We start from the raw sequence: 23,699 nt of genomic DNA, 5'->3' as shown, positions 1-23,699 counted from the left end.
GGGAATTTCCTGTCCAGCCCTTTATTATTACCAGGATTTTTGTAAATTGGGCAAAGACTCCTCTTTGGGCAGTTCCCGGGAAAGGCAGTGCTTACACTTTCCCTCAAGGTCTTAGAAGGATCTCTTTTTCTCTCCGTCTCGTTCAGGTTTGGCAGAAGGCGCAAGCCTGACACTTCCCTCAGATGGGATGGGCAGGCTTTGTGGCCGCTGTAACCAAGTTCCTTGCTGATTTTACAGAGTTTCCCAAGAAGAACTGAGGGTGCTCAATTGTCTAGTGCTGGCCTGCCCCGCAAGAGCCTGAGGGCTCCTCTCCCCTAACCCAGAACTGGCAGCGCAGGGGGCGGAGAAGTGGGGGGTGGGGAGGGGTGGGAGGGCAGTGGTTTCTGTGCGCACAGCGCGATGTTACTTAGTGAGTCGCTGAATGGGGAGCGCTGCTGTCCCCAAGCCGATTGGTACTTCTTGTCAGGAAGAAACGCCGAGAGGTGGGAGTGCCTGGGGAGGGAGGCAGGCGGTCCCTACCGCAGGCGCGGGGAGCTGCCTTTCCGCCCCTCTGCCTGCTTTCCAAGCCTGGGCTCTTAGGAGTGGCTGAAGCTCTGGAGCGCTTCAGGAGCCTGTGAATGAACCCTCCTCCTCTTCCTCCTCCTCCTCCTCGCTGAGTCTCCTCCTCGGTGCTGACGGTACAGTGATATAATGATGATGGGTGTCACAACCCGCATTTGAACTTGCAGGCGAGCTGCCCCAAGCCTTTCTGGGGAAGATCTCCAGGCGGGCGGGAGCAACAGCCGCGAACATTAGGTGCTGTGGACAGGCGCTGGGACCGGGATCTGCGGCCAGCCCCGCATCCTCCTGCATCCTTGAGCACCGTCCCGCACCCTCCGCACCCTTCCCCAGGCCAACGCGCTTCCTATGTGACCCGCCCCGGCTACACCGAGTCCACTCGCGCAGCGCTGCGGTGATTTTTCCCCCCAAACTGCAATAAGCCGCCTTTCAAGGTAATCACGTTTCTTTTGTTCCCCTTAGAAGGAAAGAAAAGGGGGGGGGGGGGACGAGCGAGCTTAGATAAACGAAGTACATTGTAATTGGTAGAAGGCTTTAATTAAAGCAAAGAGAACTAGCTGTAAGGCGAAGTTAAGAAAATATATGCACTTTAAAAATGTCAGGTAACTTTCAGAAGGACGTTTTGGAGAGAGCAATACCGAAGGGACCTTGGTGCTGAAAAAGATGCAGACAAAAGAAGTCCGGAATCGGGTGGGGGTCGAAGGACTAACGGAATTGGGGGAAGGGAGGGAAGAGAATTGTAGCGAACCTTTAGAAAAGTCGTGGGGAGCAGGAGGGACCGATGGCACCTTGAGCTTTTTTTTCCCCTTCTTTTTTCTTTCTTTCTTTTTCTTTTCCCCCCTTTTTTTCTTTCTTCTTCTCTTTCCTTTTTTTTTTTTTTCTTTTGGTAACCTGTACGAGGCAAAAGTTTGAATGGGGACTCTCGAGACTTGTCCACATGCAAGTCCCCAAAGCCGCCTTGGTGCGGGCCACCTGGCTCCCGGGACCCTAGTGTGTGGTCATTGCGCGGCGTTCCTGGAATGCTGCTCCAGGGCAGCTCCTGACAGGAAGGTCCTGCGCCCCAGCAGCCCGGGACCTGGGCGGACGTGACCCCTTCTGCTAGCAAGCAGTCTGGGAAGAGGTCCGGCCGGGAGATGGGCAGGGTCCCGGGGCCGCGTCTCTTTGGCGACTTGGGGGCTGTCAAGGCCCTCCTCGGTGCCTCAGGGTTCTTTTGTCCTGCGCGCGGAGCGCCGAGGACGGCCGGGAGGGAGCAGGGGATGGGGGTGGGGTTGTTGGAGTGCCGCGGAGGTCTGGGAAGCGCCTGGGCGGGAAAAGCTTGCCTTGAATCATCAGGGATGTGCAAGAATTTTATCTCACCCAGAAGAGCGAAGTGGAGGCTTCCACTCTGGTCTCAACGAACAAACCCAGTGCTCAGAGCTCTCTCCAGACAAAGGTGGCGCAGGGACCCGAATCCGGGGCCTCTAGGACCAGCCCTCTCGCCCCTAGTACAGCAGTTCTCCTTTTCCTACCGTCTCCTCACCCCCTCCCAGCTCTTGGCCCTAGTTGAGCAACTTTATAGGCTAGTCCAGCGGCCGGGGAGAGCGTGTGCCGGGAGCCCCTGGGGACGTCCTAGGCTGGAGCGTCCCACCACCCTGCAGAGGTGTGGGCGCCTCCTGACGGCATCCCTAGTGCGCGCGGATATGGGGGCATCTGGGTTGTCCCGGCTCGCAGTCTGTGTCATTGGGCGTGGAGCGACCACTGTGTGAGGCAGCGGAGAGCGAGGTAGAAAAATAGTGTCATAGCTGAAACTATTTGCTCTCCGATCCAGCTGTGCCCCAGCAAGTCCTGCTTGTCCCCGGGAGATGCAGTGGGAGGGAGGAGAAATCTACGCAACGGCTGGAGAGCTGTCCCACCATGCGCGCACACAGAGACTTAGACAGTGTTGCTCTCTGTGTGTCCCGTTTCTCATCTTTGTCTCTTCCTCTTCTGTCTCCATCTTCTCTGCCTCCCTTCCCCTCTCCCAGCCTCTGCTCAGTCTCTTTCGCTCCTGCGTCCCCTCCCCCACGACTGACAAATGAATGGCTAGTGTGAAATCCCTGCCTCCCCGGTCGGCAGAGGCTAGCAAGGAGGAGGAGCGAGAGAGGCAGTGAGCTCCCTCGGATCTGCCCCCAGTTGGCGTGCTAAGGGCTTGCAGAACCCAGATGTCTAGGAATAGGGTGTTTTGTGGCGGATGTGGGCGCCCCCTGATGGAGAAGTTCAGCACAGGTGGAGGAAACCGAGGCCCCCCACCAAAAAACCCAAGCAAGCCACTTTTACAACCATACATTCAAGGATGAAGAACGTATAATCGTTAGTTTTATATTTAAGAATATGCGCCGTAAATCTAAGGGTTTGAAGGACCAGAACTAACCCCTTGTCTTTGCGAAGTACAGAAGCGCGCCTGCTCCTGAGTCAGCGGGGATGTGTGCACTGCTCTGGGCCAAGTCTGCAGCTTGGTAGAGAACACATGGCCTGGGGCGGATCCAAGTTTTGGAGGGCTTGATGTTCAATCGTAAGCATTACTGTAAGAAATATAGTAGAGAATGCTTACTTTTGGAAACTTTACAAAGGCCCTTGACCATTTGAACCCAATGCAAGGGCCCTGCCCCAGGATATTGCAAAGGAAAGGCCCCTAATCCAAAGTTTAAACTTGCTCAATTTCAAAACACAGTCGAACGTGGAATTTTGGAGGAAGGAGTGCGCCGGGAGGAAAAAGGAGGGAAGGGAAGGGAAGAGTAAAGAAGGGGACAGTGGAAGAAGTGGGAGAAAGCAAGGAACAGAGATGGGGATGATGCATGCAAACAGCCGGCACAAGGCCAGTAGCGTACGTTTCGAGGTTTGAGGCTGAATTTCGCGTCTCCTCTTAAGATATATTTTACATCCCCTAAGAGGCAACAAACGCGACTGAAGAGGCATGCCAGGATGGAAGGGTGGAGGAGAAACTAGCCCTTTAGAGCGGCAGGGGCCGCTGGCGGACCCCCACTTGCTCAGCGGGCGCGGACTTAGGAACAGCGCCGGGCGCACCTCGATGCGCCGGAGTTCACCAGCCGCCGCCACGTGGGCTGGGACTTCAGCTCTCGGCCCGAGACGGGTGTGACTTGGGCTCAGAGACAACTGCTGCGCGGAACCGGCTGTCCGCCCAGCCAGAGGCTGGCGGGGCGCCTCGGGTCCCCGCCCAGAGCCCAATAGGGGCGGGGCCTTGCTCTTTCCGGCGGGCGGGGGCGGGGACCGGGCGGGGGAAAGGGGGCGGGGCTCAGCTCTGGTCCCGCACCGGGCGCTGAGGCTGCCCGGCTGCTGCTAGAGGCTACCTGACTTCTGTCCACAAGGTGCTAAATGCTCTTACTAACAGTTTTTAAAAAATACTTTCTCGCTTCTTGGGAGTAGGAGGAGGAGTTTTTGCCTTGCGACAGGGAGGAAGTAAATATATACTACAAGCAAACTTTTTGTTTGGGGCAGAAAAAGGAAATGAGTTTTTTCTGTGTTCTGTATATTGAGTTTTTAAATATGTTCATGTCAATTTGAAGACTAGTTTTAGTCAATTGCAGGACTGATAGAATTCCAATGACGGCAAACATTAAGAGGCTGTGAGTGTAACTTAGGTCCCTCTGCATTAGGAGCCTTAGCTGGGGTCCTACTCACAGTGGGAACCCAGCACACATTTATGAAACAACTGAGCAAATTCCCCCCCGGGGGAACGTGGCACAGTCTAGACGCGGCCGCTTACACACTGCATTTTAAACTCTCCTGCTTCCTCGCTTTCCGTCAAAAGAATGGGGCTTTAAGTCTGAGAGCTCAAATTTTCGTATCTAAATTGATTCACGTTCCCTTTCTTTTTGACTCCTAAAAGCTGTGACCTAAATTATTTTAAGTACTGCTTGTCAGCTCTGCCAAACCTGTCATGAAAATATCCATGTAAAGTCCTAAAATAGGATGTTGTGAGTTTAATATAAAAACAGGAGGCCATCAATAGAAGCAACCACTAGTTTTCTGAGATAAAATCTGTTCCCGGTTTGGAGAATATGTAGCTTGGAGGTAAGAGCATATCAAGCAGAAGGTCTCAGGGACTGACTTGTTGTGCTGCTTCTTCAGTAAAGAAAGGAATATTTCACAATTCTATATGCCTGTCCCAACTAATACTGAAAAAGGTTCCAACGGATTCCAAAGTGATTGAGCAATTGCTTCCTTCAGCAGGAAGTCCATAGTCCTTAATCTTACCATTGGTGGGAAGATGGATGAGATTAAGACAATCTAAGGATATATGTCAGAACTCAAACTTTTGTTTTGTTTTTCCTAGAAGATAAATTAAAAGTTATTCCTAAATTGTGTTTCCTGCATTTTAAAAAAAATGAAGTTTGAAAAGAATCCCTCTAGATTTATATATTTACACACGTAGGTTTCCTCTAATTCTCTGTGATTACAAACTGGAGGGGAATGTCTCTGATATTCTAAGATATCTATATCTGCATGCTTGTAAATTCTGTTTGAAAGGACCTAAAAAGCTAACTTAAGGCTGAATATGATTAATGTTTAAAAAAATACAGTCTTTGTTCTCTCTTTCCTCATCTTATTATTATGTGTAAGTACTTTGTGGTTGATAATCGGTCACTAATTGAGCTCAAGAGCACAAAGATCCCCCAAGGCTGTCTCCCAGTAGTCATGTAACCAAGCTCTTCTTTCCTAGTGCAGTTTAAACCTTTTTGTTGCATTTATTCATAGACAAACATCACTGGAAACTGTATTTAAAATGGGATATTGCCCTGTGACTGAGGCCAACTTCTCAAGACACATGGTTCTTTTGAGGGGAAGAATAAATCGCTGTAGTTAAGCGATTATTTCACCACCCACCTAGAGAAACCAGTTAGAACTCACAAACACTCATTGTTGGGAGTGGGCTGTTCTAGTCTGAGAAAACATTCTGATTGTTCTATAGGTCTATACTTTACCAGAAGACACAAGGCTGGTACTCCCTCTGACTGAGAATCAGTACAAGGGAAAGTAGAGATAGTTAATTTTTCCCAGTTTCCTCTGACAGCCTAAGTTTAGTAAATTACACATACGTACACATAAATATACATTTATGCATTTACATTATATTTATATGTATTTTCTGGGGCTTTTTGACTCTGCTGTCTTCTTATCCCTGAATGTGTCAGGGTGGTTGGATTTCATTGGTCAATGCAAAGTATCTTTGTTGAATGTGTTTGCCTGTTATGTTTCCTGAAACTCCTCTGGATAGATCTGTCATCTATAAAAGGGCATAAATGCAGATCTATGTTTAAATTTACCTGATTTCTGTCTCTCTATATATATCCTGCTTTGTTCTTCTAAGAATTTTAAGAGGTATTTATTTCTATAAAAGTGAGATTACATGGCTTATAATAAACACATATATAATATGTAAGCTGTAATCTTTTTATTATTAAATTACTGAGTTGCTATCACCTGCGGTGTGGTAGAATGAACACTTGACTTGGAATCACAAAGCTTCATGTCAAAACCTATTAAATGGACATACAGTTATACACATCAAAATAGTTAATATCTGTGGGAAAGCTTTGGCAAATGAAAAACTACAAATAAGTGGTATTAATATATTACATCCATGGAATTCATACTGATCTAATTCCATAATCTTAATAAAAACACTGTTACCCAAATCATGTATTTCCTACAAAATCTATAAAGTGAGTTAGATAGGAGAATTTTGCTTTAAGAATTGTCTAGTTTCACTGGACAGGAGACAGAGTCCAGAAATATACTAAAATGGACATGGAAAATCAAGGGAAAAGAATAATTATTCAACAAATGGTTTGGAAACAACTGATTGGTCTTCTCAGAGTAAGAGTCAATCTCTACCTCATTTCTTATCCTCAAATAAAATTAAGATAGAGCAAATATGAAATGTAGAGAATGACATCTAAAAAATAACTAGAGGAAATTATAGGATTTTTAAAATAATAAAATAGAAGTAGAGGAACCTGTTTAAAGCAAAAGATAAAATCCAGAAGTCATACTATAAAGACTGATAAGTATGAATAAGTAAATTATTTACACGAAAACAAATAACACATTTGGAAAACACTGGCAACATAAGATAGACAAAGAGCTAATAACTCTTTGGCTATAACAAGAACTTTTACAGATAAGTGAAAGACCACAGTCTATCCAAAAACTGTCACACGTAGACAGTTGGCAGAAGAAGAAATGTGTTTTTAGTCATATGAGAAATTGCTCATCCTCATCCATAATTAAAGAAATAGTAATTAAAAAATGATATCCTGCACTATTTTTTCATCAACCACAGCAGTAGAGATTTAAAAGGTTTTATAAAAGTTTGTTTTGGCCAGGTTGTGGGGAAACTGGATCTCTCACATATTACTGTGGCAATATAAGTAGGTCCATCTTCTTTACAAAATAATTTGGTCATAGCTATCAGAAAATTTAAAAATGCATAGACTTTTTTACCCAGCAATTATTCTAGATATTGTCATATAGCTATTGCTACAAATATCACCCAAGATGAATGGACAAGGACACCCTTTGCATCAGCGTTTCTAATAGCAAAACTTTGGAAACACCTTAAAGGCTCATCATAAGAACTGGTGAAATAAAAGGTGCTGTGTTCATCAAATGAAGCTGTTAAAAACAACAGAGAAAAACTATATTTGCTGATTTGGAACATTTTTTAAGGGACATTGTATTTTAAATGAAGAAAGTAATGTACCAAATAAAGTTTATAATATGCATCTTATTATGTAAAAAAAAATGAGAACATTAATTCAACACACATTTACTGAGTGTGATAGGCACTGTTGATACAGCAATGAACAAAACATTAAAGACAGCTCTCCCAGAGCTTATCTGATGGTGAGGAGAGAAAGACAGTTCCCAAATACATATATAAAATGATATGTGCTATGTGCTGGGAGAGGGAACAGAGAGTGCAGTGTTTTAGATAGAGTCATGAGGAATGAGTTAGGAAGGAGGAGAAAAGAGCACCACTCAGGGGAAATGACATGAAAAAGCTTAGTTAAGTCCATTTTCAGGAATCCAGTCGAAGGTTAGTGCTAAATTCACATGGGGCCATTACTCCTGAAAGTGAATTCATAAGATTTCCTGTTTAACCATGTGATTTTTCTTTGGATTACAATGATTCCTCCTTCAAAAAAGCACCCAGGAGCAATATGATAGGCAGTACTCATTATATTCACTTTGTGGTTGAGATGTCCTGGACAATTGGTTGTCCAGGTTAACTAATTTGAAGACTAGAAGACAAGAATTCTTGTCTGTGTCCCTAAGTCATCCTTTGCTCACTGGATCTTCCACAAGATTACGGGAGGATATTAAATATCTGTTTACTAGAACCTTGGCTCTCTTTCTTCAAGGCAGCCCATCCTTAACACGACTTTTACCCTCTCTGCAGACATTTCTCATGGATAGGAGTCCTGTTGACCTTGTCTCTTATGTCTCCCAGGCAGTTAAAGAGCCTCAGTCACCTGTGTCTTGATTGTTCGATGGCTCTCCTCTTCTCATTGACTACACTGGAGTGAAGACTAAATATAGGCACGGCTTTCATATCTCCTAGGTCTTTCTATCCAGACAGACTTGTTATCACTAGCAGATTATGCTTACAAGACATACACAGAAGAGCAAGAGAATAGAAGTGGGTGTTTGAATGGTGCTAAGAAAATAAAAAAGACAGAGGTTGTAAAAGTTTGTCTTATTTAGTAATATCAAATGCAGAAGATAAACAGTGTGCCTTAACAAACATGAGCATGGACATAGCCTTAAGAAAATTAGAGAAATGGAATGAATGCCCATAGAGTCCAAGGAAGAGGCCACAGAAATGTAGTCCTAAGGCAATTAAGGTCAGTAAAAGTACTCTGAGATATTTACTAAAGAGATAAATGGCCATTTTTAAATCAAGTATTGCAAGCTCAGGTGCCTAAAAGGAACAGACATGGAGTAGAAATGGATGAGAAACCAAGTGGAGCCAGTGATAAACTTGAGTTCATGAAGCCAAGGGGAGAGGCTCCTCCTTGCCTAGTGCTGATGCTTGGCCCACAAGAATATGCACCTAGAGTCGTTTGATCTGATTTTTCAAAAAAAGATTTAACACTTACTGTGAAAACTCCAATTTTTAAATGTTGTGAATTTATTAAAACATATTTATACAAATATATTTAAAACATGACTGATCTCTCCCTTGTATTTTTAATGCACTGGCTTTCTTCCCTAGATTTGTCTTAGGGCATTCTTAAGGCAAGTGAATCTGTAGATGAAAGACCATTTTCCTCCCTCCTTTAAAAAAAAAAAAGGCACTTTTATAAGGATGAAGAGTGGCACAAAAAGTTAGACTTTGAGTATTGGTCTTAGATAGAAAATTAGGATGCAAAAGACCCATCCTTGGGTCAAGGTCATGCCTTGTCTGATTTTGTTATGACACCTGACACTCCAAATATTGACAAACATCAGATATTATTGTGTCACGGTAAACATTCAACTAGACTGGTTTAAATGTATTTCAGCTGTTAATTAGCCTACATGCTCACAGTTGTAAGAGATTGTTGGGACTTCAAATTGTGTTTCAGAATAGGAAACAGAGGCACTGGTTCTGCATTTGGTCCAAAACCTTTGTCAGGAGTCTATTCCGAATCTGGCACTGTGGAATATTGTGGTAATTAGCAAGTTGAATGTGATGCTAGGTCTGTTCTACAAAGACAACTTTTCTACAGAGGAGATGTTTAGAAGTAATGACTCAAAGCATATAGCAATAAGTTATAGGGCAATTTATTGTAAGCATAAAGTTATACACTACTTCTATAATAGTAACCTAGGTTATAATTTTCAAATCCAACAGGTTCAAATACTTTTCTTTTTGCTATTAGTGATATGAACACAGAAAGAGAACATCTATAGAAAACCTAAATTAATAATTTTAATAAGAAATATTGAGTACTGAATACACTGTATCACTGAGCTGTATTTCACACGCATTATTTTGTCAATCCTCGTGTTCATGCCAACAATTTGTACTACTTTTCACAATTAAGAAGCTACTGATAATAAGGGAGTTAGCAATTTGCCCTAAATCACAGAGTATTAGTAGAGGATTCAGAACTTGAAATCAGCTATTTGACAATAGAGACCAGACTTTTAACGTTATGCTTATAAAATAAAAATATCCTGAAAAAAAGAAAAATGAGAACAATTTTTTCTTTCATCATGATAAAAATTATTTATATTTACAAAAGTGTTTCTTAATTAAATTCAGTTAATGTGCATGGAATGTACTTTCTTTAATAGATTTTAATGATACAATCTAAAATTTAACTTTAGCAACTTTAAACATAGACTACGTGGACATTCTTATTTGTTTCTGAAATACTGTAATAGCATTAAAACACAAGTGTATACTTTCTGCTTGCTATGGTAGGTTATAGGAAATATGGAAATGTAGATACTAAATTTTTCAGTTTGTGTTTAATAGTGTCCACTACATATCCAGTAATTTAATGATAAATAATAAACTTAATTATCAAGGTTAATCATCTGCATCAAGGATTATCACCTGTGTGCTTTTCATTGTGAGTTTTCAAATAGCCTATATAGATGTGAAATATATATATGTATATATATAGGTTTAAATATATATATATATATATATATATAGGTTTAAAAGATGCTCTCCAGGATTTTGTTTTAGTGAAGTTTCAATGCTTATTTCACAATATAATAAGCAATCAAATGGAAAAGAATAGCAAGGAAAAAGGAGTAGCTGTCATAATTATGAAATTGAACTTGAACCCAAATTGGACTTGGATTCTTACAGCATTTACTTCTTTTCAATCTAGGTTTCCTAAGTCATATAGAATTTATATATTTTCTAAGGAAGATATTAGGAAGTTATTTAGGACACTATATCAAATGTGTCAGTTATGATGCCTTCAGCTACAAGTAACCAAAATCCCTGATATTATTGGGTTTATGTAATAAAGGAATTTTTTTCATTTAAAAAGAAGTTCAAAGAGACAGCTTACTCTAGCCTAGTATTTAAGCCCTAACTGAAATGATTCTTTCTCAGCTTTGTCCCCAAAGGTTATTGTATACACTCATGGATACAAGACGGCTTCAACAGTTCGAGAAAAAATAACCTATTGTGACAGTATTCATTGAAGGAAAACAACCACCTCTTCCTTTTCCTCTATTCTTAAGATGAATATACTTTTCCCAGGAGCATCCCATCTATCCTGCCGAGATCCCCTCACACCTCATTAGTTAAAAACTGTATCTTGTACTCATTCCAAAACCAATCATTGGCAAAATGAACAGGAGTAGTGTGACTTAGGATAATCAGGATCATTCCCTTTGGCTGGGTTTGACCCAGTCTCCTCTAAAGTGTATGGTTGTGTGAAAGACTGTAGATACTAGAATGGAATTAGAGTTTTGTTAGAAAGGAGAAAGAGGAGTGGCTACAATGCCTGTTATAGAATAGTTCTAAATGTAGCTGAAGAGGGATCAAGTAATCTGCAGTTCTTCTGAGATTGGCTCTTTGCTTTCCAGATGGTCCCCAACACTGGTACTTCATAATTACAGCTCCATGGCAATTCAAGCTGGAAGGGACCATTCTGAGACCCAGACTGTTAAATGTCTTCCCCAAAGCCTCACAATAAATTAATGGCAAAGCCAGGGCAGAGTTTCTTGACTCTCAGAACAGAGTGTTTTTCTTTCTTTTTTCACCCTTCAGACTTTAGAACTGTTGGAACTGCCTTAAAACTCATGGCAAGCACTGGTCTTTTTGCAATTAACAGCTCCTGATAATACATTTGTTTTGTTTGTTCAGCCTCCTAGAAACTAAATTGAGTCTGTGTTTTAAAAAAGCCTGCTGAAGTCCTTATTCCCTATTTTGACAGCATGAGCATGAATCACCATGTTCTTTCCCACCTCATATTTGATATGAGTCCCTTTCTTTCAACATTTCTCCCTATTGGTTCCCCATCTTCTATTGCTCCATCTGTGACGAGCTTCCTGTTTCTAAATAGACATTGTGGTCACCTCTCCCTCTTTGTCCCCATTCCTAGCCACTAGTTAGTTCGGCTGTGGTCTTTATTGCTCTTTCTACAGCCCACCAGGTTGCGGTTGTCCCACACATCCATGTTCCCAAACTGGGTTCTGGAATTATTTTGGTAGCTAGTACATTGGGTTAGAGTCCAACTAATAATTAAAGTGTTGGGATCACTTTTCCTATTACAAGTTCTCTCTTGTGTTTACCATCTAAGAGGAGCTATTCCTGTACTCTTGTCATATACAATGCACAAAATAGCATGTTGATTTACAGCCCACCACAAACCTGAATGCTTATGATTTCCTTTGCGTTTTTTCTTCATTTCTAGGACAAGATGTTGATCAATATAAAGAGCATCTTATGGATGTGCTCTACCTTAATAGCAACCCATGTACTGCATAAAGGTGAGTGTGGGTTAGCAATTTTTTGATGTTTAGTTAAATAAAAATTTAAGTACTAGAGCACGGAATGGCCATATGGAGTCAATAGAATAGAGAATTAATTTTTGATCTATTTGGTGATTTATAGTGCTGAACACTTTCATCTGAAATAATATCATTTTTCTTTTATAAATGGTTTTAAATAAAATGAAATAATGAACAAGATGCTAAAGAAGCAAGTGGGTTTTCAGTAACTTCCCAGATCACTTTCAGACTGCAAAAGTGCTCACATATACATAATTTTTAAAATCTGTCTTCTTAAATATACTCAAAGACTTTCCTATAAAGAAAAGAAAGACTATCAAACTCTCAAGAGGCTAGAGTGTGAGAAGAGTCAAAAAGATGAAGAGCAGGTTTTTACCTCCACCTATATTTACTTTCCCTTCCCTTCCCTTCCCTTCCCTTCCCTTCCCTTCCCTTCCCTTCCCTTCCCTTCCCTCACCTTTCTTTTCCTTTCATTCTTTCTCTATTTCATTAAACTTAATCTCCTAGTTAGACAATATAGGCAACAAATAAACTCACAATCCAAGTATTTTCAGATTGATGAAAATAAAACTTAGTGATATGATAAAGAATGGCCTGAGTAAGGGGAAGGTGGGATGGCCTCTTTGAGAAAGTAACATTTAAACTGAGATATGAATGACCAAGATGGCTGTAAGAGTTTAGGCTCTACCAATCTGTTAGCAGCCCAAGCACTGTCTCCTTCAGTGTTTTCAGGCAAGAAAGGTGAAGGTCACAGACAGGGAAGGACAATAGCATCCTGTAACAAGGGAGAACACAAAAAGGAAATATAGAAAAGGGACTTGGTTTAGATGGGTAGTAACAGAAGGGGAATAACAGAGACAATAATGGGAGAACCTTGAGGGACACTTAAAGCAGAGTTTAGACTTTCTGCCTAAAACAAAGAAAAAACTCACACAACCAAAAGCACTTAGGATATAGCTCCTTGACAGTATTTTAAAATAGTAATAATAACTAGCAGTATTTAATAATTTCTACATGTCAGGTCTTCTTCTATACTTTGCATAGTTAATTTATTGAATCTTAACTCTCCAATGAGGAAGATGCTTCTTTTCTCCCAATTTAGCAGATGAAGAAACTGCACTATCAAAAGGTGTGGAGGCCTAGCTAGTGTAGAAGATTATGTAGCAGTTTAGTTACAGAGCCTGGAGTTGAACCTGGGCGGTCGAGCTCCATAGTCCATACTTTTAACCACTATATTATACTTACTCAAAAAATCAAGTTCTTTGTAAATCTGTGATCATGATTAAGATATATAATTAGGTGGGGACTAATTTCAGAAGAATTTAGTTTTTTTCATATGAGGTGCAAAAGTCGAAAACATAAGATCCAAATAAAACAAATTTTCACAGTTCATAGTAGCATATACAACAGTAACTTGTTAGGAGTTAACACAAGTGTTTTCATCTTAAGCTTTTCTCTGTTTATTACTCGGCACTCAAAAGGTCAATAACTAACATTAATGAACACCTTGTCCACTGGTTATTGGCTTTATTTTAACGCATGAAGAGTTCTGTGCTTTGACAATACCTATTATATTGATTATTTAGTGCTGACCTAGTTTTTTGGATATTCCTCTACTATTAATAAATGAGCCATGCATAGTCATGAGTAAATGAATGAATAAGAGAGTGAAATTTATCACCCTAGAGAGTAATAAAGTCTCCTATTCTCAATCTGACATTTATTTGGGCAAGGTGTATGTGTGTATGTGTATTTGTATGTACCTCTGTGAGTGTTTAAGTGTGTGTCTATGTTTGTATGTGGTCAGATTGTATGGATGGAATTTATGTCATTCTTCTTCACAGAGTTTACTGACAGAGAATGAGGGCTAAATGATCATTCATTATTTAGAAATTTCTCCCTTACTCTACTCATATAGATCACAAACCATCTAGTGGGAATAGTGAACTTTTTGTTAATCTTCATTTTTACTACTTGAATTGTTCACAGTTTTAGACAAGTTCTTTCAGGTAGCCTTTTTTGAAAAACAAAAATATGTATAGTCTATAACATTATCCTCTGAACTACTTAGTTTCTTCTTTAAAATATTTAGATTTAGTGAACTTAGTTCTTGTGACCCAGTGCATTAATACTCAAGATTTTGTACACAAAAGACTTGACCACACAGCTTTTTGTTAATCCTGTTGTTAAGACTAGATTCTACAAGAATATATATTTGTGTCCAACCAAAGCTTTCGATTGCCTTGTATCTATAAACATCTAGAACAATATATAATCCTTGGGTAATTTGCCTTTTGACATCATTTTGTTCCAATATATTTTTGCATAGCAGCACAGTTATTGAGCAATGCTTAGAGTTTCAGAAACCTCCCAACTGGATAGATTGGACTGTATCTCTTATCTGCCTCTACACATCTAAAATTGTGAAAAGAATGATAATTTAGTAATAAATACATGGAATTGTATGTCATTAAGGAGATGATAAAGAATCTCATAATTTATATCATAATTGAGGTTGATGTTAAAGCTGTTTTTCTCTGTTAAAAAATGAATACTTTGTGATAAAGTTAATCATCTACATAACTCTTCAGGAAGGAAGATGAGCTTTCCTAGAACATACAGTAAATGTAAATTAGGAGATTTTTAGATCATAAAATACTTACCCTTTCCTTCTCAGAACCTCTATTCTTGGCAAAAACAAAAATCTTTGTGTTGTCATCATCTCCCTAATGGGGGCCAAATTAAGGGATTATGAATCAGATAGGGAGTCCTCTGTTGGCTTTACAGATTTATTTAAAAGATCATAAAAATTACTCACTGCTGTCAGTGCAGATAACAATTAAAGAAATAGGATGGGATGGAAACAAAATGGGTCTAGACTCTGCAAATGAACTAAAACTAATTTAGGGACAGAGGAAGAACCCAATAAGTACCAAAGTTGAAAGATTCCTTGATTAGTTGTAAGGAGACTTGTGGTCTGGCCCAGGTCTGTCAGCTGCCAGCTAGGAGCTTAAATGTCACTTCCTGACACTGGAGCTTTCTTAGCAAGGGATTGGACTAATTTCACTGAGGATGAGCTTTAAGTAAGATAATTTCTTTTATAAGCCAAGAATTTAATAGAATGGAATTATTCCCTTAATATTATATTTAAAGGTAATAATGATCTTAGTAACATTTAAAAGACTAACTTAATACAGTTAATAGTATACTTTATTTTTATTTAATTTTATTAAATGCCTTAAATCCTGTTTGGAACAAATTATATATAGATTAGTAAGATGATAAAGAAGTGTATGACAGCTCTGACCATGATAAATTAGAAATATATTACTGATTTCTATCATAAATACAGTAATTACAATACTGTATTGGTTATCTTAGGTTTATTTGTATCATAAATGAGATTTCTTAGGCTAGACTTTATGAAGTTAAATTTCAATCTTTAACAATAGAGAGTATTTTCTTAAAGCGCATAGTATTTCCATACCTTCCTGAAATTTTCAAAATGACTTATCCCCAACTGAATCCACAGTACTATTTTGACAGCTACATCACTTCTGATGCATGTCTATATTGAGATATATGTTCCTAATACCTTGACTAACATACTAAGTGTTACATACACATCATTCTGTTAATTAAGAATTATTATTTTACTCTAACTAGAGACTACTATTAGCTTGTTCATCATATTTTCATGAAGTAGGAGTGTTTGTGTATCAACATAATTTCTATTGTTATTGTCAGCATATTGTCTAGCCAATTAGTAGGAACCGGAAAATGAGGAGAAGACATGGGAAAGAGTTAGGGATTCCTGTAAGAATAAAAGAACATTTCTTTTGCATGTGATAGTGTTAAATTGCAGTTAAGGTATTCTTTCTCCTGAAAAGTAAGTGTAAGGGCTCAAATAGAAAGACATTCTGCAGATTAATACTTTAGGTGGGTTAGGTGAACAGACCAAATCCCTCCCCTACCCCCAGGATATAATTGAGAGGTAATGTTTCACTGCAAAGTGGTTGCAGCTGGTTTTGTCATTATGATGAAAGCCTTGGGTTCAAACATTGAACTAAATGAGGGTCCTTCAAGTGTTAGACTTCCTCCTGCTCCAATCTACTGAAATATGTTTTTTAATTTTCACTTCCTCTTTGAATTTTATTTTCATTTCTTCTAAGGTAACGTGGCAGTTACCTTAAATGTTTTTCCTCTTCTGACCTGTAGACATAAATTCTTCTTTCAACTGCTCTTTCTAACATCGGTCCTATATCTTAAATCTGCATTACCAGTTCTAACGTCTTTTTGCTCTTGCTTGCTCACCTTGCTATACATGCCTTATTCTATTACTTATTTTGTACATATTGAACTCTAAGTTACAAATACTTGAAAATGAATGCCTTATTTTCAGTACATAAAAATGAGCATTATTAATCCATATCTATGTTGTAAAACATTATTAAAACAGTATACTCTTATTTGTATATAAACTTATTCTAATTATCTCACCTTTTGAAAAAGTAACCAAATCATTGTAAGGGTTTCTTAGCCACTCACTTATTTAATATACCCAGTTGAGTTTTTCAGGGCTGTTAATTTTGTATTTTCTATTTCTCCTAGTCAAAGCGGAAAAAAGCCCACCTATTAAGGGCTCCCTCTCTGGAAAAGTCAACCTGCCTTGTCATTTTTCAACCATGCCCACGTTACCACCCACTTACAACACCTCCAGCGAATTTCTCAGAATCAAATGGTCTAAGATTGAATTGGACAAAAGTGGAAAAGATTTGAAGGAGACGACTGTTCTTGTAGCCCAAAATGGGAATATCAAGATTGGTCAGGGCTATAAGGGGAGAGTGTCTGTGCCTACACATTCCGAGGTTGTGGGAGATGCCTCACTCACCTTGGTCAAACTGCGTGCGAGCGATGCGGGCCTCTACCGGTGTGATGTTATGTATGGGATTGAAGACACACAAGACACAGTATCATTGGTGGTGGATGGTAAGGCCTCCCAAATCTGTAAGACATGATACCTGTTCAGAAGTGTTGTGAGACAGTGTTCAAAGCATATGGTATTTGGGGTTTGCACAAGTGGAAGAAACATCAGTCATTTCAACAGTTCATGCCTTTTACCAAAAATGAACTGTTATTTCTTCAAAGGTCAAGGAAGGTGACTTTTTGCACAGCAACTTCACAGAGTCAGTAAAGTGCAGTATAATGGAATTAATGAATACCTCAAGACATGATAAATAGTTCAAGAACCATTTACTTCACTATTGAGACCTACTTGTCAATGATTACTTTTGACCGTCAAAACTGATCATTTTGTTTTAATTTTTACAATATGTGTGTATGCACACACACCCACACATGATCTTTTCTTCTTTTTCTTGCAGTCCTAGCATAATTATTAAAATCTTTTGTTTCTTTTTAAGAAATATGAATTCTACCTTAACTTACATTGAAGAAATAAGGCATTTAATAAATACCATGGTACATGTCACAATGCCTTAGAAAGGCCAGGAATTAAGAAACATTTGCATTGGATCAAAATAAAACTTGGTGATTTTTTTTTAAAAGGTCAATACACTAACTGTTATACATTAAGTCTTGCAATGAATGAGGCATTTTCATTTTAACCCCCTTTCAGTGGTGGTTTATATGTCATTTGAATTTAAGTTAGGAGACAAAGCAAGGAAAAATTGCTTTAATTGGGTACACACATAATACCATAGCTCTTGGAAACAGAATATTTTGGCAAGTTATTAAGCAAAATCCTAATACCAGACATGATAGAACAGATTTTTCTTCCATCCCTCCATTTTCCTATAAAATATTTACCTTTCAGAAATATATACAAAGGGTTTTATTAAAACTTTCTTGTGCAGCCAAAAGGAAATACTTTGAATTTCAGATGCAGCAAATTAATTTTCTGTACATCCTTTCATGTTCAGATTCCATTACTGTCTCCTGTCAATATATTTTTATGTTGTGCAGGCACCCACTAAATATCCTGGGCTCTTCAGTCTTTTAACCTTTTTTATTATTTATTTTAGTTAGTCTAGGATTGTTTTGATGTACTGATATTTTTTATCTCTGTGTTTGTGTTTGTGTGTGTATTATGTTTATATTTTATATAAATACATAGATTATTAAGTTGTAGATATATACAGTAGTGGTAGATGCACACTATGTATAAATTTATATATATATATATATATATATATATATATATATATGTTTTTAAAATCCCCAAAGGAATTTAACAACTTCTTACTATTTTCATCATTAAAGAATTAGCAATGGATTTGCCCCTTGCCCCTGTGAAACAATGAAAATCCTCCACTTAATCTCCTTAGCCCCATGAGGTCTTCAAATTATCCCAACAACTGCAGATACTTATACTAACTGATATTCCCTGCCCTGCTCTCGGAGGCCCCTCTGTGCCCTCTTACAATCTTCAGTGCACATGGAAGATTTTTAATTACCAAGAGGACTGTTTGAAGCTTTGATCGACATAAGACTAATTTAAAGCCATTCAAATTCTTGCTTTAGCCTTAGAAATCATTATAAACCATCTCATACTACCCAGATAGTATGATATGTACCTCCTGGCGATTTTAGAGTAGTTCTATAAAGGTACACATTTTTAGAAAGACATTTGATGAATTTTTCATTGCACCATCAGAAATAGGAAAATGAATGTTGGTTGGCATTGCATCTACTTGGTGCTTGTGCAGGCCTTTTGTGCTGACACTTACCAGAGGTGCTCATCTATGACATGGCTAGTCTGTTCCCCAGTAGTTACTTTATTGGCACATAACCTGTCTTGGAAGAAGGAGACATTTTAAGGATGGGCCTATGTAAGACAGTCTTACAGCTAGAAGTCAGGCTGTGGCATATAGACTGTTGTCAACCCCGGGGAATTACTAGAAATGAAAAGACAATGGAAGATATCTTGGAAACCAAAGTTCATTCCACGTAACAAAGAAAAAATGGTCTTAGGCAATATGACTCTTCATAAAATCTCATCCATAAGACCCAGTTGCCCGGAATTTTATTTTCTAGTGACTTCCCAGGCACTTTACCTTGACCCACTTTGCAGTCTTATAGAAACAAGTCACCATATTTAGTCCAGTTAAAGATGGAGATGCTCTTGTGGAAGTGAGAGGAGAAGACCAACGGCTCCCTCCCTTACCCATCCTCACCCTCATCCAGCTGCTCTTTCCTCAGTCCTCTGACAATTCCTTGAGCCCTGGAGCACAGCTCGAGAGCCACTAGACTATGTGACTCCTAACATACAGCAAAGTTGAGTTGGAGGCAAATACCAAGATGCCTGGCTTCAACTCAGGGGAGTCTGGGGAACTTTATTCAGGCCTTCTTGGGGATAAAAATCATACATTTTATTTGTCATAGTGGAAACCATCAGTTATGCTAGTCAGATGATGAATATGATAAGCCCTGGGTAGGAGTTAGTAGCCTATCAAACATTTTTAAAACTTTTGCCTAATTTGACTTTCATATCAGATAACATTAGAGATGTTAGGTACACTTTATTGTGGGGGTAGAGATTAACTCAATATATGAGCAAGGAACAAATTAGGGATTGGAAGAAGCCTTCTCACTCATACATAGTCCATAGTTTTATTTCATCTTAGTACATTCTTTCTGGAAGTAAATATATCTAATTTCATCTTAGTACATTCTTTCTGGAAGTAAATATCTCTATGTTTTATGTTTGGAGGAAGTGGGGTTAGTGAATGTTCCATGTGCTTCTGTTGAGTTGACCCTGGGTAAAATAGGGCAAGTTGACCTCATGGCCCCCTTAACTCTTTGTATCTCCTGCAGCACTTACTCCTTTTAGTTGTCCAGTGTCCCCATGATAGTGTGAATACCACCTGTAATTAAAGCAGCTATCCACCACTCTGAATTTTAGTGGCCTAAATCTTTTTCTTAGATTGTTTACATGAGAATAGAAAATTCCAGGCTAGGAAACTTTCTAATGGAGCAGAATTGGACACCTGGGTGAACAGCATTTCTGGGGCTCCTCATATCACCATTACTTTGTGTAATGCTACATAAAGTGAAAATAAAATGTCACCATAGTGTTATTACCATGGGAGCAATTAATTTGATGTATTACGTCAGTGAGAACCTTTGCAATGTATGGTGGGATATTCGAACATGCCCATAATTGCTTGCGGCTCTCTTTGCAGGGGTTGTGTTTCACTACAGAGCGGCGACCAGCAGGTATACTCTGAACTTTGAGACTGCACAGAAGGCTTGTGTGGATATTGGGGCAGTCATAGCAACCCCAGAGCAGCTCCATGCCGCCTATGAAGATGGATTTGAACAGTGTGACGCAGGCTGGCTGGCTGATCAGACTGTCAGGTAAGAGGTCTGGAGGCCACAGGCTGTAACTCATTAATTTCACTGTAAGAATAAAGTGCTACTTACTCATCTTTTATTTCCCCAGGTATCCTATCCGGGCTCCCCGGGAAGGCTGTTATGGGGATATGATGGGGAAGGAAGGAGTCAGGACCTACGGATTCCGTTCGCCTCATGAAACTTATGACGTGTACTGCTACGTGGACCATCTGGATGGTATGATGTTTGAATTTCTAAAACTTCATTTGATCTAAGAAAATTGAAGAAGGACTGGGAGCACGTAGGAATAGAGCAAGTTTTCATGCTTGTTTGGATTCCAAACAGCAGCATTTAGTTTACATGACCATGTGATTGTGGTAAAATTAGCTTAAATTAAAATGGAAAGAGAAGGAGGAGTGTGCAAATGATTATGCAAGTTAGACATTTCTTTAGTTAATGGCAGGTTTTCTTTCAGACATGCTGCTATTGGACTGTTTCCAATACATTTTTAGAGCCTTAAGAATAGAAAGCTGTAAGGGTGGTACCTATTCTTGTAAGAACTTCAGGTAAAATGCTGTGATGACAAACCACTATGAATCCAAGTGCTGATAAACACCCAAAGCTCAACTAAATAGTGTAAACTAACCCAGGAGGAATTCTCACGTTTTACTTCTTCTTGTGGTAACTTTACTACACTAATATTCAGAGCAATCAAGCATTCATTCAACCAATCAACACATTTAAAAAACCACCTACTGTATGATAGGTACTCTGTTAGTCATTAGGGATATGAAACCAGGTAAGATATAGATGGTGCTTCAAAGATGTGTTGAGTCTGATTGATGTTGGCACCATCATTTCTCATGAGGCATGAGTCTGTGGTTCTTACAGGCAAGTGCAGTTCACTAGTGGTGAAACCACCAAAAGGGCACAATGCAGTTTTATTATAAGACTATAGAATAGAAATTTCTGTTAACTGAATTTTGAATTGAGTTGTACTTTTAATTTTGGGTGGGTGCATATAAAAAGGATAATCTCAATTTTCTTACATGTAGAATAAAGAGGTTAGACTAGGTAGCTTCCCTGGTCCCTTCCAACATTAAAATTCTATGATTCTGTGATTCTGCAAATTGAATAAACAACCTCAGAGACTGAAAACTAGAAACTAGGTAGCTTATATTTTCCTAATGCCCTGACTAAACTTGAATAAGAGGGCAGGCTTACTGGAAGGCTACTTAAGTATGATTTTCCAACATCTTAACATTCTTATTGTAACTATCATTTAAGACTGGTAAATGTATTTTCTAAATTAGATCTTTGGATACTAACAATTTCCATTTTTGTATAGGGACAAAGAGAAAATATATTATCTATATATATATATCATAGGTTGGGTTTTATTGGTATATGGATATTTCCCATATATATATAATATATATATATATTGAATTCTGATTAGAAAATATGTGTATATATGTGGAATTTGAATGTTTTTGTTTTAGCACATAAAAGTTGAAAAAGACAAAAGAATCAGTATAAATACTAATTCAAGCATTGCCTGAAATTTCTGTCAGCAGAGTAACAAGGCTTCTATTTGTTTAATAGAAAGAATTTGACAGTTCTGGAGGATATTCAGTGTATTTACAGAGACACTGTTCTGGAAATTTTTCTTCTTTGTTGGTTGTCCCTTGGCATAATTAGCAAATCTTTACACACTGGTCTTTTCTCTCTTGCCCTGAAATTGAAGGAGGAGGTTAAGGAGGGCTCCTATGACTGAGGATGTATGAGGAAGATCATAAGATCACTCTTTTAAAGGTCTCTCTCCTTCTTTTACTGAAGTATATGCCTCTCTTTGAAGTAAAGACCATTGGCTAAACTTTAAATTGATAAAAATTCTTATGGAAAGCTGACTATAACGTTACATCTGATGTTTCAGTGGCCACATTGATAAAAGATTATTATTATTATTTGAAGGTGAGCCCTAATTCCTCAGAAGAGAGATTTATTATTATATCCATGGGTATCATAATTACTACCTATATTTTATTATATTTTTGACAGCCAAGTGTGTGTGCTAAAGAGAGTAAAAATTAAAGATATTGATGTTGATGTTCTCAGAATGCATGTGATGGAACATACATCCAGTTATGAACTAAGGTGCAATAGCTTTAGATCAGAAGCCAAATTATTCCAGATGACCTAATGAAATAGGCAATTAAATATAAAATGAAGCATAGCTTAAGAAGATAATTTTGTTTTCATTTAGTCATTTAAAGTGAAAGATATTTAGTGGATGGAATGTCAACCCTCTTTTTTTTTCTTCTTATTTGTTTCTTCTTTTCTTCTTTTTTCTTCCTGTTTCATAATGGCATATTCATTCTGATGTATGTGTGTCTTTATAAAATTCAAATAATTATACTCCATTCAATACAACTAGTTTAGGGGGAAAAAAACTAATCTGAGCCTTATTCTAAAATGGTGATTGTAGCATGCTTATACATAGGAATATAATATTCAATTCTATTTTTTAAAAAACCTAGTAAGTATAAAATAGCAATAATATTAGCTATATCCATGAGCAAGGATTCCAGTATTAGCTGTGTTCTTGGAAATGGTCTAGACATTGTGGTGGCTTATAAGCCATGATTTGGTAACAGAACACTGTTGCTAAGAAATTAATGGAATTAAAATTCTAAAGTAGGAAATCTAGAAATTAAGATCCACAAAATAATCCTAGTAGGAAGTTTAATCTGTCATTTCCTGGTGAAATAGATTTGGAAAACATTGAGAGGGTTCCTTATCATGAAGTTTAATTTGTGTTTCTTGGAAATGCAGCTTTGGAAAACTTTGAGAGGCTTTAGAATAGAGTTGTGATGATTATACAGTTCAAAAAATCAAATAAATTATTAGACTTATCTAGAATGTTGAGAGAGGAGTCTTAGGAGGTAGTTAAGGTCCTCGTAAAAAAGAACAGGGGGTGCCTGGGTGGCTCAGTTAGTTAAGCGTCTGACTTAGGCTTAGATCATGAACTCACAGTTCATGAGTTTGAGCCCCGAGTCAGGCTCTGCTAACAGCTCAGAGCCTGGAGCCTGCTTTGGATACTGTGTCTCCCTTTCTCTCTGTTCCTCCCCAACTTGTATTCTGTCTCTCTCTCTCAAAAATGAATAAAGATTTAAAAAATTAAAAAAGAAAAAGAACAAGAAGGACCTCCACTTCATCCCAGCTCTGTCACTTACTAGTTGTGAGATCCTGAGCAAGGCTTCACCTCTGTTTCAGTT

General features: G+C 38.7%; 1 protein-coding gene across 1 annotated transcript in view; it reads left to right on the top strand.

The window, feature by feature from the left end:
- Positions 1-727: 727 nt before the first annotated feature.
- VCAN (versican) overlaps positions 728-23,699 on the top strand; it is a 114,314-nt gene continuing 91,342 nt past the window's right edge. Inside the window, exons 1-5 of the mRNA XM_039241042.1 lie at positions 728-992; positions 11,970-12,045; positions 16,678-17,055; positions 20,271-20,445; positions 20,531-20,658. Coding sequence (XP_039096973.1) covers positions 11,976-12,045; positions 16,678-17,055; positions 20,271-20,445; positions 20,531-20,658 — 751 coding nt within the window. The 5' untranslated portion in view covers positions 728-992; positions 11,970-11,975. The remainder of the gene's footprint in view (positions 993-11,969; positions 12,046-16,677; positions 17,056-20,270; positions 20,446-20,530; positions 20,659-23,699) is intronic.

The sequence above is a fragment of the Hyaena hyaena genome, unplaced genomic scaffold (assembly GCF_003009895.1).
Source record: "Hyaena hyaena isolate Hyena2069 unplaced genomic scaffold, ASM300989v1 scaffold_188, whole genome shotgun sequence".
NCBI classification, from domain to species: domain Eukaryota; kingdom Metazoa; phylum Chordata; class Mammalia; order Carnivora; family Hyaenidae; genus Hyaena; species Hyaena hyaena.
This window is presented reverse-complemented; position numbering and strand designations above follow the sequence as displayed.